This window comes from Mustelus asterias, chromosome 14 (assembly GCF_964213995.1).
Source record: "Mustelus asterias chromosome 14, sMusAst1.hap1.1, whole genome shotgun sequence".
Lineage (NCBI taxonomy): Eukaryota > Metazoa > Chordata > Chondrichthyes > Carcharhiniformes > Triakidae > Mustelus > Mustelus asterias.
The window spans coordinates 62,883,768-62,899,473 of NC_135814.1; the positions used below are offsets into that span (position 1 = coordinate 62,883,768).

General features: G+C 42.7%; 1 protein-coding gene across 1 annotated transcript in view; it reads right to left on the reverse strand.

Moving 5' to 3' along the window:
* The window catches only part of pde1a (phosphodiesterase 1A, calmodulin-dependent), a 440,733-nt gene that overhangs the window by 45,178 nt on the left and 379,849 nt on the right, over positions 1 to 15,706 (reverse strand). Inside the window, exons 9-12 of the mRNA XM_078228519.1 lie at positions 14,402 to 14,527; positions 11,144 to 11,245; positions 10,898 to 11,018; positions 5,645 to 5,726 (exon numbers count right to left, since the gene is read on the reverse strand). Of these exons, the coding sequence (XP_078084645.1) occupies positions 5,645 to 5,726; positions 10,898 to 11,018; positions 11,144 to 11,245; positions 14,402 to 14,527 (431 nt within the window). The remainder of the gene's footprint in view (positions 1 to 5,644; positions 5,727 to 10,897; positions 11,019 to 11,143; positions 11,246 to 14,401; positions 14,528 to 15,706) is intronic.

Sequence of the window (15,706 nt, forward strand, 5' to 3'; positions counted from 1 at the left end):
AATATCCCTTTCCTTCTTCTGTTATACCTGGGATGAGTGTTGCTGTGGCCGCTTTTCTGAAGTTCTGCCCACAAAGACAAGTTGTGGTGGGATTGCACCATGGAGTAATGTTGTCTTTACATTTTGTTTGTTTTATTGTTCCTGAAACCACCCATTATAATCACAACATTCTCTGGCCCAATTTTTATGATTGTTTTGTTTTGATTGACTCTCCTGTAGTCATTCAGCCAAATGTCAATTGCCCATCACCAACACCCTTTATTGTGCACCAAAGGAAAAGCCGTGGCTGTAGCTTACAGTCAGGTAGTCTTCACCTTGAGACCTACAACCTGACTGTAAACCTCAGGAATGGTCCTTTCCTCTGGTGCCCAATGAAGGGTTCTGGTGATGAGAAACTGGCGTTCGGCTAAATTACTACATCTCCCTAGCTCTTCCTCCATCCGGCCCAGACTGTTGTCACTTGCCTTTCCCGACTGAGCTAACCTGGTGCCGGTCCTCTCATCATGCTGTCCCAATCAATGAACTGACAGGCTATGCACTGCAATCTCACCCTGAGGCATCCAGATCTTTATTTGGGCACCATGTCAACACTGTCTTCAAAGCTTTTCTTCGCAGTCATCCACGCTGTGTTCTCAACACTCTCTGACACTGCGACACTGTTGCAGCCTGACTAAAATGGCAAAGGTTGTCTCATGCCATGTAACATGACCTCAGGCTGTTCACCATATTGTACCTGTACTTAATCTTGCTGCCACCAGACTTATTACTGCTGATCTCATGTTGTATTATTATAATTATATAATTATTTTGCTTATTCACTGTACAAGACACGAAGCAAAAGTGAAACTAAGAAATTGCATATTTTTCTCCAAGTGATGTCATGCTTAAATACTTAAATACATCCCTTAAATACTTTTACAACAAAGGGCAGCAGAATGAGGTGTCAACAGAGATGCATTTAGGTTACAGATGTCACAGAGCAGTGGCAGACAAGTTATAGTTGATGTTTTAGGCTGAACTCATGAACATGACCTACCATGATAGCAGATCTCTAGCTACAAGCAGAGAGAGAGAGACAGGCAGACAGAATGATAGGTTGACTGGGACAGCGTACAATTGGTTTCACCTTTTCTGCTTATCATAATTCTGAGGGTTTATTCCATTGTCATCCTGGATATTGTAAGAATCTGATAATTGCACACTGTTTAGTATCAATTGTGACTCCTCAGATACTGAAGCAGTCTCTATCCATATGCAGCAAGACCTGGACAAAATTCAGGCTTGAGCTAATAAATGGCAAGTAAAATTCACACCCCACAAGCGCCAGGCAATGAGCATCTCCAACAGGGACAGTCCAACCATCTCCCCATAACATTCAATGACATTTCCACTGCTGAATCCCCCAATATCAACATCCTGGGGGTTATCACTGATCAACATCTGAATTGGGGTATCCATATAAATGCTGCGGCTACAAGAACAGGTCAGAGGTTGGGAATCCTGAGGCAAGTAACTCACCTCCTGACTCCCCAAAACCTTTCGATCATCTTCAAGGCACAAGTCAGGAGTGTGATGGAATATTCCCTATTTGCCTGGATGAGTGCAGCTCCAATAACACTCAAAAAACTCGACACCATCCAAGACAATACAGTCAGTTTGGTACCTCATCCATCACCTCAACATTTACTCCTTCCACCACCTATGCACAATGGTAGCAGCATGTACCATCTACAAGATGCACTGCAACAATTCTCAATGCTCCTTCAACAACACCTTCCAAACCCACAACCTCTACTGCCTAGAAAGACAAGGGCAGCAGATGCTTGCAAGTTCCCTGCCAAGCCACACATCATCCTGATTTGGAACTAAGGCTGGGATTTTCCAGTCCTGCCCACGGCAGGAATTGACCAGAAAATTTGGAGTGCAGCCACAAGTCCGTTGATAATGGGCAGGAAATTTGGTTCTATATCGCCATTACCTTCACTATCACTGGGTCAAAATCCTGGAACTCCCTTCCTAACAGCATTGTGGGGTGTACCTACACTGCATGGCTGCAGCAATTCAAGAGAGTGGCCAACCTCCACCTCCTCAAGGCCAATTAAGGATGGGCAACAAATGCTGGCCTGGCCAGCGATGCCATCCCATAACGGAATTAAAAAATTACAGAAAATATGCTGGGCAAGAGTCACTGGTTTCCCCTCAGTGTTTTTCTTGGTGAGAAGCAGGAAGAATTCCAAGCGGCAATTTTCCTGCAGATTGATTAAAATGATGAATAGAAGATATTGTCTGGTGTGGTTTCATGGGAGCGGTGACCTTCTGACATAATGGTCCGGAAACTATGGGTCCAAGTTCCACTTCAGGACTCGATGACCACGGAATGTACATTTATAATGTGGCCAAACAGGTTGATTATCAGCCTACAGATCCTTCGAATACAGCTGATGGCAGAAGGTAAGAGCGGAAAAGTTTCTTGGTAAGCCACACGGGAGAAGGCAACAGGAAATTACTGCAGTGCTCTGTCAAGCATAATAATGGACCAATTAAATGCAAGTCTATGAGTGCCAATGCGTCTTAGGGCATGGTACCTGGAGGAAGAGGCATTTAGGAAAATAAATGTGTTCCCGCGTAATGAAAAATGCATACGTCATAACGATCTTTATCACAAGAGAGAAAAACTCTGAAACATGTTGATAGTGATATGACATTCAGTAAAGGAGCTATCTATTTCTTGTTAGGCAGGCAAAGTGTTGATTTTACAATCCATGATTGCAGGCATTGGGAGTGGGAGAAATCAGGGGCGTTGGTGCGGGTAGGGGGGGTAGAGGATATTGGAGATGTTGGAGGAGTGATCAGGTGGAGAAAATCAGAGGTGTCAGAGGAGTGTTGGGACTAGTAGTTGGGTGGGAGATCATTTCTCAGGGTGTTTGATCACAGGAAAGCTGGATGTGGAAGCAGGTAAGTTGATTCAGCAGGGAAGTGGAAGGGCACTTGAAAGGTTCCTAGCTGCTGGCTCCAGCAGTCTTCACCTCCCTTTAGCTATTGGGCTTCCCAAGGCCTTACGAGGCCTTACGAGGGCAAAATTTAAAAGGGGGATTAAATCTGAAGCATGAATCTCAATATATAATATTTAAATAACTAATCCATCTCCTGGGAGTGGAGTAATCGTGTCTGTGCTGCCCTGCCTCCATTAAACCTGGAAGTGCACATGTTGGCAGCAAGTTAAGATGAGGCATAAGATTCTTATATCCCTCCCAATCCAAAGCTATCCATTTTTTGTTGTTGATACTCCCATCATTGTTTCCAGTGGCCTCCCTAGCTATGTTACTGCAACAGAGTGTGACTAGCTTTGAGGAAATTCCTGACATGGGGTCACCAAACTGATTAAAAACAGATCAACCTCCTGCACCAAGCACTTTCAGAACTGCTTTACATTACTGAAAAGCAGAACAAACAATAACAACAACTTGTGTTTATATACCGTACTTCCTTTAACATAGAGGAATGCCTCAAGGTGTTTTACACGTGTTACAAACCTGTTAGGTACTATTAATATTTAAAAAGAAATCCAAACACCTTTAAACAATAGAATTAAGACATAGATATTCCCTTTTTAAACAAAATACAAATGTTATTGTATATATAATAATTAAACAAAAGAAGCACTATTAACTTAATATTATATGTAACTATGTATGCTACGTACTCAAGGTTACTTCTTTTTTCTTCCACGAATTCTCTTATAAGGCACATCAATCTTAAAGTTATTGTAGTGACCACCCGTATGCCACTGTCCTCTGAAGAATTCTCCTCAGCTTTAGCTATTCTCAGTGCAAAACTTTCATTTATCATCTCTTGACTACAGGTACCCCAGTGCCTTGTTCTGGTTACTTTCTAATACTTCCAAGCTAATCTGCTGGTTACTTTAATTTGCAACAAGGTACTGTGACGCCAGCTGTAGATTCTGTCACTAGATTCAAACTAGGCAATCTTCCAGCTTCTGTTCCTCAGAAAATCCATGTAGTCAATGATGAGTTCGTGTTTTATTTTACTTACAGCACAGGTCTGTCTAACTATCATTATTTTGGCTAATGTCTCTTAATGAGCTACAAACCACACAAGATCCAAACTGCAACCATTGAACCTCTCCTCGCAAACACCCAGATAAATTGAAACCAGGGAGTTTTCCTTAGGCTCTACCCATCTCCTTGGCAACATAGCTCACTCTGAGCTAGACTCAACCTAATATTTAGGTTAATTACCTCTCATTAAAATTTCTTCTTTGACCTGGTGAAGTAAATGTGGGTTTACAACTTTGTTGAATGTTTATGATCTAATTTAAAACTCTAATTCTCAAAACAAAGTCACCTCTCTGAACTGCCATTACTGCCAGGATTGCAGGCATGTCGAGCTGGAATTTTACCGGTCAACGGACCTTTCCATGGTCCAGCTCTCACCCGCTCCGACTCCCATGGTGGGCAGGGCCATAAAATTCCGGCCAATAGATTCAATTTTACCAATATTTAATAGGAGGAAACTTCTGCTCATCCAGTACTGGATTTGGATAGCAGTCTGACAATTTAGAAGCAGTACAGGGGTCAAGAGCGGTGGATAGAACTGGGTGTTAGCAGTCTACCTGTGAAAACTGATGCTGTGTTCTCAGATGTCACTAAAGGACAGTATATAAAGGAGTAATAGAAGAAAGCAAGTACAGATCCTTGGGGGCCACCAGAGATAATAATGCGGGAACAGGAAGACAAGCCATTGTAAGTGATTCTCTGGCTGAGATTAAATGGACAAGAATGGAACCTCATTAGGGCAATCCCAGCTGGATGACAGTGAAGAGGTATTGGAGTACGATGGTGTGATCAATTGTGTCAAAGGCTTCCAAGCAGGTTGAACAAATGAGAATAGAAAGCTTACCATTATTGCAGTGGCAAAGGAAGTGACTTGTGGAAATCTGAAGGCCAGGACTCAAACATGGAATTTTGGGAAACATAGGCATGGATTTGGGAAGTGACAACACATTTGAGGACTTTGGAGAAGAGAGAGAGGCTGGTGATGTGGCTGTGCTTTGCAAGGACAGAGTGGCCAATGTTCATTTCTTTGCGGAGAGGTGTTATAACTGCAAATTCGAAGGAGAGGAGAATTACTTGAGCAGAGACAATTTACAATATTGGCTATCATGGGTGCCAGAAGGAGACGATGGGTGATTAGCAGTTTAATAGGGATAGGTTCAAAGGGGCGGGAGTTGGGTCTCATGGACCCTGTGCTCAGAGAGGGCATAAGGGAAGATTAGGTATAAACTAGAAAAAGATGCAGCTTCAGGGCAAAAGAAGGGGGATCAAATCTTTAGGAAGTTTGGTCAGGTAGGCTGAGGATAGGTGAGAAGTGGCAGAAACAGTTCATTACATTTTGGGTTCAAAAACATCCATGAAGTCCTCACATGCTTCGTTGGCGGTGAAGGAGAATGGGTAGACCGGTTTAAGAAGTAAAGCAGTAGGGAAAATAATTTCAGGTTATCTTTGTGCTCCAGGGTAATGCTGGAATAGTGAACAATTTTGACAGGTGAGAGAAGGACCCAATGAAACTGTCTCTCAACAACAATACACACAGACCTTTGGACATCATGCTTGTACATACTTACCAATCTGAGACTGAGCCACCATTGTGGATTTTCGATCACACAGTGGGGAAAATGGCAGCCCTAAGTCTGCTTCACTATCACCCTGTATAGGAAATGGTATATTTTTAAAATTAAAATAACCATTACATTGTCAAAGAATAGTTATATATTCTTGAATTAAGGATAGATAACAATATCAAATGTATATTTGGTAGGGTACAGGGGTGAGAGGGAAAGGCTTTCCATTACTTCTTATGCATCTAGCCCTGGCACCAAAGTTATATTGGCACCAACTTGATTGATGGGGGTGGCACAGTGGTTAGCATTGCTGCCTCACAGCGCTAGGGACCCGGGTTCGATTCCCGGCTTGGGTCACTGTCTGTGTGGAATTTGCACATTCTCCCTGTGTCTGCATGGGTTTCCCCCGGTGCTCCAGTTTCCTCCCACAGTCCAAAAATGTGCGGGCCATGCTAAATTGCCCCTTAGGGTCAGGGGGACTAGCTAGGTTAAATGTTTGGGATTATGGGGGTAGGGCCTAGGTGGGATTGTGGTCGATGCAGACTTGATGTGCCGAATGGCCTCCTTCTGCACTGTAGGATTCTATGATTCTTCCATGATTCTATGATTAGATGTAAATAATAACATAATAATAACAATGCCTTTATTCTGAGGAAAGCCCACGCAGTATGGGCATATTGGCAGGACACAATTAAATTGTAACCAAAATCCAGCTGATGATATCAATTTTTCCCCCTCCCATAGTGCTAACTGGCCGAGGGAGAATAAAACAATTTCTTTCGTTGCTGTGATTTCAAATGGTTTTGACTGAGTGATTAAAACATAATTAATACCAGACTGAAAATAAAGTTGTATTTTCTTGCAGTTGTGATTTTAAGTGGAAAAAGTTGACGCCAATATAAAGTGAAGACTACTGTCTACGTTTTTTGTCAAGAATAGTAAAGAAAGGAAAATGTAGCTTATAGTTAGCTGGTCGGCCAAGTTATCATTAACTTTGTACCAAATGCAACCTATTTGCTTATATACCTCAGCCCATTGTCACTAAATCATCACATCACTTCCATCCAGTCATGGCTTATCTAGGTCATAAGGTATCAGCTAAAATGACAGGAAATGGTTATCCTTTGACATCCTTCAGGGAGATCTCAAACAATAGCTGCATGACCAATCAAGGATTAACAGAAGCCATTAACATTAATATTTAAAAGGAATCAAAATTTAAAATTACATTAAAATTTAATATTTAATTTAATTTCAATTTCCTTCTGGATAAATGCTCAAGTTCTATAAATAGTCATGTGTGTTGATTTTAATTGTTAATCCTGGGATGATTAATAATGCATTTAGAACATGTGTCCTGTCCAAATTAATGTCTTGCATTGAGAATTGTTGGAGACAGAATTACATCACCCATGGCCTTGTATCATCCTTCCACAATGCTATTTCTCAAATCACTATCATTGGATGTACTGCTGCTGAACAGCAATTGATGATGTGAATGAGATGCATGGCAACATTCAGCTAAGTAATGTATACCTGTTGATAATATGATTAGTTATGGTTAAGTCATATCCTGAAAATGTAAAGTAAAATTAGCATACACTCTTTGCGAGATTCATAAATGTCAAAGCAGACAACATGGCGGTCAATTTTAACCCAGGGTAGATATTGGGCGATTACATGATTACCCGATGTTCTCGGCAACAGATCCAAAATCCATTTTGAGAGCTGGTCTCATCTACATTTTCTGAGTGAAATGCATGTGTTGAACCAATTCTCACAGGCAGATGACCGATAATGATAAGCAAGAAACTCTGTGATTCACTGCATAGCCCAGCCAGGAGTTCTATTAATGTGGCGAGAATAGCAGAAAACATGGGAATTGATGTATCGCTTGGTGGCATGTATCCAGATTTATTAGTACCATGAATGCCCAGCTCTACCTTTCAAACGATTTTGGAGCTCCTATGTGTATGATCATACCTTGATTAGCATGTTAAAATTACAGGTGTCTTGGCAGCCCACGCAGAGGCTCCGTGCAAAAAGACAGGTGCAAGGCACTAATTATGCCCCCACAATTTTAGAGAGATTAAAACCTCATTCTCACGGCGCAGAGGGAATTAAAATTTATCTCATGGGACTATAGCAGTCCTGTTGCTAGGAATAGAGGGAGAGCAAATTGGGAGAATAGGCCTTGTCTAATTTCTTCCTGAGCTAATGCACTTCTGAATTGATTAGTGGAGGCAGCTATTCAGTGAACCAGACTCATTAAGATACAAGGTTCGAATCAATAAAATTTAAATGAAAGCTTAACACAATACACTATTATTCTGTTTGGTTTGTTATATATTTCCTCTCATGTGTTTATTTAGGAAGAACATCACCAGTGGCGAAGGAACTCTTACATCGCCTTTGTGTGTTTCATTTGTAATGTTAATAAAAGATGAGTACAGTGTTTCTGAAATTTTCATTATTTAATTTTCCTAAGTATTTTGGAGAGCCGACCGTGTTTTATTTTTTTCTTTGTATTTATTGACAAGGTGCCTAAAGTGCAGTATTTCTTGTGTCCTTTACAAATAAAGCGACACATATGGGGCCCGATTCTCCCATTTCTGGCCTAAGTTCCCATGCTGGTGGGAGAACGGGAGTGTTTCCCGTTGGCAGCATCTTTCAAGTGGGATTCACAGACCGGAAGGATACTAATAAACCCATTTCGAGCAACCTGCCGTCCAGACACGCAGTTCCAAGATGGGCTGCCATTTTTAAATGGCTCCATGATCTCCGTGCTCAGAGACAAGCCCCCCTCCACCCAAAAAAATGGTGCCACCCCCCCCACACTGACCAGGGTAGCACCACCAACACCTCATCTAAGAGGGCCATCCTATGTTCCCACCCACAAATAATGGATAAACCCCCTCCCACACTATGCAGGCATTAGGGAACCTCGCCCAACGCAGACCCTCCCCACCTCAGACACCCATGCAGCCCCCTCCCCAGACCCTCCACTCAGCCCTCTTCCCCCTCAGAGCCCCCACTCATCCACCCTCCTCCTCAGGCCCTCCACTCAGCTCCCCCTTCCCCCTCAGAGCTTCCACTCAGCCACCATCCTCCTCAGACCCCTCTCACTCAGACCCCCTATCCCCTCAGACCCCCTAGTCAGCCCCCCTTCAGGCCATGCACCATGGCAATGCCCACAGTGCACTGTCCCCTGGGATTCTGGTACTGACAATCTAGCTTGGTGCCTTGAGCTCTGAGGGGGGGATCAAGGAGGTAGGTGCAGTTGCCATTTGCCCCTCTTCTGCTGCGAGGCTGCAGAGCAAAGATCCCTCAGGGGTCCTGGGGATTGGGTGGGCTTAGGCTGGGGTCAAGCAGTTGAACCCTCTCTCCACCGGGATGGGAGTGTCATGGTTAGACTGCCCCTTCTAGCCCTAACAGACCTGAAGATTACCCCTGACATGGTGATTTCATGATGTGGAAATGCCGGCGTTGGACTGGGGTAAACACAGTAAGAAGTTTAACAACACCAGGTTAAAGTCCAACAGGTTTATTTGGTAGCAAAAGCCACAAGCTTTCGGAGCCTTAAGCCCCTTCTTCAGGTGAGTGGGAATTCTGTTCACAAACAGGGCATATAAAGACACAAACTCAATTTACAGAATAATGGTTGGAATGCGAATACTTACAGCTAATCAAGTCTTTAAGATACAAACAACGTGAGTGGAGAGAGCATTAAGACAGGTTAAAGAGATGTGTATTGTCTCCAGACAGGACAGCCAGTGAGACTTTGCAGGTCCAGGCAAGCTGTGAGGGTTAGAGATAGTGTGACATGAACCCAATATCCCGGTTGAGGCCGTCCTCATGTGTGCGGAACTGCTCTGCTCGCCAAGTTCCGCACACATGAGGACGGCCTCAACCGGGATATTGGGTTCATGTCACACTATCTCTAACCCTCACAGCTTGCCTGGACCTGCAGAGTCTCACTGGCTGTCCTGTCTGGAGACAATACACATCTCTTTAACCTGTCTTAATGCTCTCTCCACTCACATTGTTTGTATCTTAAAGACTTGATTAGCTGTAAGTATTCACATTCCAACCATTATTCTGTAAATTGAGTTTGTGTCTTTATATGCCCTGTTTGTGAACAGAATTCCCACTCACCTGAAGAAGGGGCTTAAGGCTCCGAAAGCTTGTGGCTTTTGCTACCAAATAAACCTGTTGGACTTTAACCTGGTGTTGTTAAACTTCTTATGGTGATTTCAGGCAGCCCTGTGATCAATATCTTCGTTCCTGCCTGTTGGCTGTGAAAATTCTTAAGTGGCCAGGTCACTTTAACCTCCATGCTCCCCCCACCATCATCTCCCCACCACCACCCTCCCCGCTGCTCCCCCCCCCCCCCCCCCCCCCGTCCCCAGGTCACCTTTGAAATCATTGCAGTACTCCATTCTGGAGCAGAGACTTTTCTTTCTCCCTGTCAGAAGCTGCAGGTGTGAGTTGACCCTTTGAAGTCCCCTGACAGAGAGGAGATGTCAATTTCACCGGGGGGATGGGGGGTGATTCCAATCTGCACAGTTGTGCACCCAATGTACGTTCACAGCTTTTATTTGAAGTTTATGAGACTTCCTATCAAGTTGAATTCTTTGAAACCCTATTCATTCCAATGGAACCCTTTGATCTCAAACAATTCAACATTCAGTGCCTTGAAAAAGATTCCATTGATGGCTCAATGGATTACTGTCATTCTCCAGCCACCTGTGTTTATTTTCATTTCCCTTCACGTTTGAATGCACCTCAAGTACCTCAGTGTTCCTGACTGCAATTTGATAGAGTCAAGCCTGATTGATAGCCTGTGATTTCTTCAAAATGATTGTGGTTTGCAAAAGAGGAAGTGAGATCACAAGCCCTCCATTACAAACATACAAGTGAGCTAACTTGGAAATCAGAGTGGAGACCATGGGAAAGTTTAAAATTTGAGTGAATTTGGGCTTTGATTTTGGGATAGAAATGGGGTCCGCCCCATTTGGCTGCCCAAAAATGAAATAAAATTGACTTATATATGGAAATAGTGTGAAACTTCATGATGTTTCATGAACAGGTGGCATGAAATAGAATAATATTGTTCATGAAAATATTTCTAATTAAATGATGTACACATGATAGGAACTGGCTTTAGAAAATAGTGCTTCTACAATTTAACCCTTATGAAGAGTGTTCCTATTGCATGCGTTATATGGTGTTTTGCAGTACATCAAAAGCCTTTACCTGTCTAAAGAATTCTTCCATCAATGTCATTGTCCAACGGTAGTGTTGTCGCCAGGATTTTGCAGGATGACTTATATCTGCTGCATGCAGCATTAATGACATGACTTTTGCCTTGTCAGTCCTGAAAAACCAAGGACATACATCTGACTTGTTGCATTCAAGGAATGTGGGTCGATATTGTGTGATGCATAATTACAAGTTTCCTGCTTTTCGAGAAAAATAATCAAGAAAAGGAAATTGCCTCACCCTTCTGGCTGCTGCAACGTATTTTTCATGGTCTTGATTTGTTGAAAATGACAAGACATGTCAGTTGATAAAACCATCTCTATCACCAGTGAACGCAGCTCCCTGTTTGATTTATAAAACATGATGCTATGACTAGCTGATTGACAATGCTAAATATGGGAATAGATCTGGCATCTAGCTTTCTTTCCATGTCTATGATAAAAGAATGGAAAAATATATGAAAAATGCTGAACTTTCAAATGTTCCCACGACTAAAGGAATGTCAACCCTGACGAACAGTTCACCAGCTAAAATGCCAGCCTGTCTGAATATTCTTGCTGAAGCCAAATGTGTTCAGGGTTAATTCTTGTCATTAAGTTAAAGAATGTGACTTTTTCTGCTGTTGTGGTCAATTGGTTTAAGTTAAGATGAGATGATGGGGCGGTCATCCTTTCACCCTCACAGTCCAACAGTACCTTTGCACCAAAATCAAAATAACACAGCTCAAGTGGAAGACTTTCAGCTGCCAGCTGCCCACTTCTTGTCGAAAATGCAGACAATTGGTAGTTGAAAATCTGGCAGGAACCTTGTGCAGCTATTGTGGAATCAACTTCCAGACAGACCTTGTAAATGGGCACTCAGCACTCCCACCCAGAACAGGAAGGACTGTTCAATTATGCAAATCAGGACCAAAGCCTTTAGGATCCTAATTGATGCTTTTAAGAAGGGCAGCACAGTGTTTAGCACTGGTGACTCACAGCGCCAGGGACCTGGGTTCAATTCCGGCCTCAGGTCACTGTCTGTGTGGAGTTTGCACATTCTCCCTGTGTCTGCATTCTTTTATTCCGGGTGCTCCAGTTTCCTCCCACAGTCTAAAGATGTACAGGTTAGGTTGATTGGCCATGCTAAATTGACCCTAGTGTCAGGGGCTTAGCAGGGTGAATATGTGGGGCTACGGGAATAGGGCCTGGGTGGGATTGTGGTTGGTTCATGCTCGATGGGCAGAATGGCCTCCTTCTACACTGTGGGAATTCTATGATTCTAAGAAGAAATGGATGAAGCATGCAGGGTACGTACTTGTCCTACTTTCTCTAGGCATTGCAATGCCTAGTAGTCCCTAAGTACTCTATATGTTTTTAAATTAGATTGTTGTGGTTCCTTGAGAAATCAGGACTGCCCACAAACCTTGCCTGCTGGCAGCCTGCATGCAGTAACCAGACAATTAAAAGGTGATGAAGGGTTATCCAGACTCTAAACGTTAGCTCTATTCTCTCTCCGCAGATGCTGTCAGACTTGCTGAGATTTTCCAGCATTTTCTGTATTTGTTGAATTGTTGCTTGGCTTGCCAAAAAATGCGAGGAAGATAGGACCATGAGTAGGCCATTCAGCCCCTTTAGGTTGTTCCACCATTCAATTAGATCATGGCTGGAATTTTCCATTTGTTCACATCGGTGGGATCTTCTGGTCCTGTGATAGTGGATCCCCGCCGTTGGTTTCCTGGCAGCTTGGGTGGATTCAATGCGGAATCCCATTGACAATGGCGGGACCAGAAGACCTTGCCACCAGCAAATGGTGTGTCACCTCCCGCCACAAGAATCACGCCACAGGGAGGCCAGAGAATCCTTCCCCATAACTATCTGTATCGTAACTCCACCTATCTGCCTTCATTCTGGATTCCTTCACACTCTCAGTTTTGAAATTCCCAATTGACCTCACAGCTTTCCTTCTCACCTGCCATGGAGATCTCAAAGGAGATTTGGGTTCAGTTAGCTGCAGAAATGAATCTGCTCTTTCTGGGCCTGGGGCTTTGGGAATGGGAATCTGCGATATCTTTTGCATGTCTAGGATGAAGCCTAGGTAGGAGCTGAAGTTAGAATGAAGTTTGGGACTTGGGATGGACTGTAAAAAGGCCAGGCTTGGAACTCAGAATAGGAGAGTGCGATTAAAATGGTACAGATTTAGCTGCAGAGTGATAGTCAAGTTGAAGATGAGAGTTTGATCCTTGTAAACAATGATATATTCATGGTCACATGGTTGACATTCACCAAATAGATGATCAAATTGCATTCAAACTGAAATATGTTCAGGGCTCAAATTTTAAAAGTCATACAAATTATAGCAACTGTTTAAATACAGTCCCAGGCTCATATTTGTCCACTTTTGATCTCAAAGTCCAGGCAGTTCATTTCTACTTTGGATTATATTTACTTGTTGGCTTTTATTTTTTGAACCCTATGGATCTGGAGGTTTAGAAGCTGACTTTAGTGCTGCTACCACACTGGTTATTGTTCATCGCTTAGAACATCGAATTCTATGAGCATCAGCAGCTTAGAAATATGTAAATTAACAGCAATATGGACTTGAACTTTGTTAAGTACTTAAAAGGTTCCATGATGAATACTTGTATAGTGGACAGAGGGGTAAGCTTAGTTCCAGCCTCCCTTCCCCATACCTGCCCCAACCCTACCCTATACCACAAACCCCAGTATAAATCAACAGACTGCTCCCTGCAACATTATTCTGATTTTACTGATCGATCATGCATAAAAATCACAACATTTGCTGCTCATGATTTTTGTTGTTGGTTAATCTACGAATAGATTGAAAGGCTGCACGGTGGCACAGTGGTTAACACTGCTGCCTCACAGCACCAGGGACCCATGCTTGATTCCTGGCTTGGGTCACTGTCTGTGTGGAGTTTGCATATTCTTCTCGTGTCTGCGTGGGTTTCCTCTGGGTGCTCCGGTTACCTCCCACAGTCCAAAGATGTGCGGGTTAGGTGAATTGGCCATGCTAAATTGCCCCTTCGTGTCAGGGGGATTAGCTAGGGTAAATGCATGGGGTTATGGGGATAGGGCCTGGCGGGATGGGATTGTAGTTGATGCAGACTCGATGGGTCAAATGGCCTCCTTCTGCACTGTAGATTCTATGAGATTCAGAGAACTAATTTTTCAGGCTTTTAAGTTAACAGAACCCACTCTCTGCCTTTGCAATAAAAATGCCCGTACTACAGATACGCAAAATCTGCCACTTTCTTTCAACCATAAACATTATTTAAAAGGTCAGTTATCTAACGCAAACGTGTTTGTGGTTGCATCCGATAAAAATAATTGAACTAATTCAATAAAAAATCTATAATCACATCATGATACCAAACAATAGAGAGACTTGCATTTACACACTCTTCCCAGACATCTTGAAAAGCAATTGGTTTGAATCTAATATTGGAAATGTAATCTTTTATACAATTTATTTTATTCTGAAAGAGCCTCATCTTACCGCCAATCATCTTTAGATAAATTGCACAAAATATTCATTTCTTCATCTTGCATTAATCGGTAGGCGGCACTCACATGGTAATTTTCAAGAACAGAGCGATCATTGTATAAAATAGCTACACCTGATCTGTTAATAAATAAATGAAACATAATCATTGACAATAAGTATGCTGTTTGACCATTAGGTGGCCACAAAAAAGCTAGATTAAAAACAAAGAACTGAAATTGCACCGTCAGGTGGAAGTATACTGAGCTCATTCATTGGACAGTCCTTGCTCTTTATTTTAGTTGAGGCATTAACCCATTGAAGCCAACACAAATGAGTTAACAGCTCCACTACAGTAGCACAGAGAGATTTCAGATAAATATGCCAAGTGATCATAGTTTAATATGCCATGGTATAATTTTTGAGGTCAAAATATGAAGTGATATTGTTCGATAAAGGTACCTGTCAGCCTCACTACTACAACCAGCTTTTCATCTTTGAGATAGATAGCTAGAGTTGGAAGATTTCATGAGTCGGCAGACCTCCTGGGTACAAAATGCCCATCGTATCTGATTTTCATTCTGGGTTGGGGGTGGGTGGTGTGGGAGATACTCGGGCCTAAAAGCAGATTGGAAGTGGCCACAGCGGCAGCTGAGTGCAAGGCGGGCTATTTAAAAGGCCTGCCTCAGTTCTCTGGGACTTTGTTCCAGTTGTCTGCTTATATTTCAGGCCCTTTAGTCCTCACACCCCCACCCACTCTCCACGCTGTCCACATATCTCCAATGGCCCCTCGTGCCTTTCATACCAACAGATGACTCCCGCACATCCCCAACGACCCCTCATCTCTTCTATGCCAAGCTATGGCACTTTCATGCCTATTCACCTAGTATGAACTCTGTTCAAAACCAATGAGCCCTTTTGTAACAATGGCAAACCGTTTACTAGTTACATCCTTATAAAACACTAATACATTTATCAAACATGATTTCTCTTTCCACAACCATGTTGACTTTACGTTTCTGCACATCCAGAGTGACTCAGCGGTGAGGCTTCCAGAGTCTTGTTGAGAGACACTATAAGAATGGCTGGTGTCAGGTATCAGAAATTTAATCTTGATGCAATACCTTGATGCAGCAGAGTGAGTTAGCGTTTGTGGACTTCCAATAAAAAGAACCACACTGCAGTTGAGGAATGAATGCTTGATATTAACCTTGGAAACCAAAGGTTGAATAATGTTACATTTCCGATTACGTGTATATTTATTAGTCTGACAAGCAGAGAAGATTCTAATAAAATAAAAGTAATATGTGTATGATAACA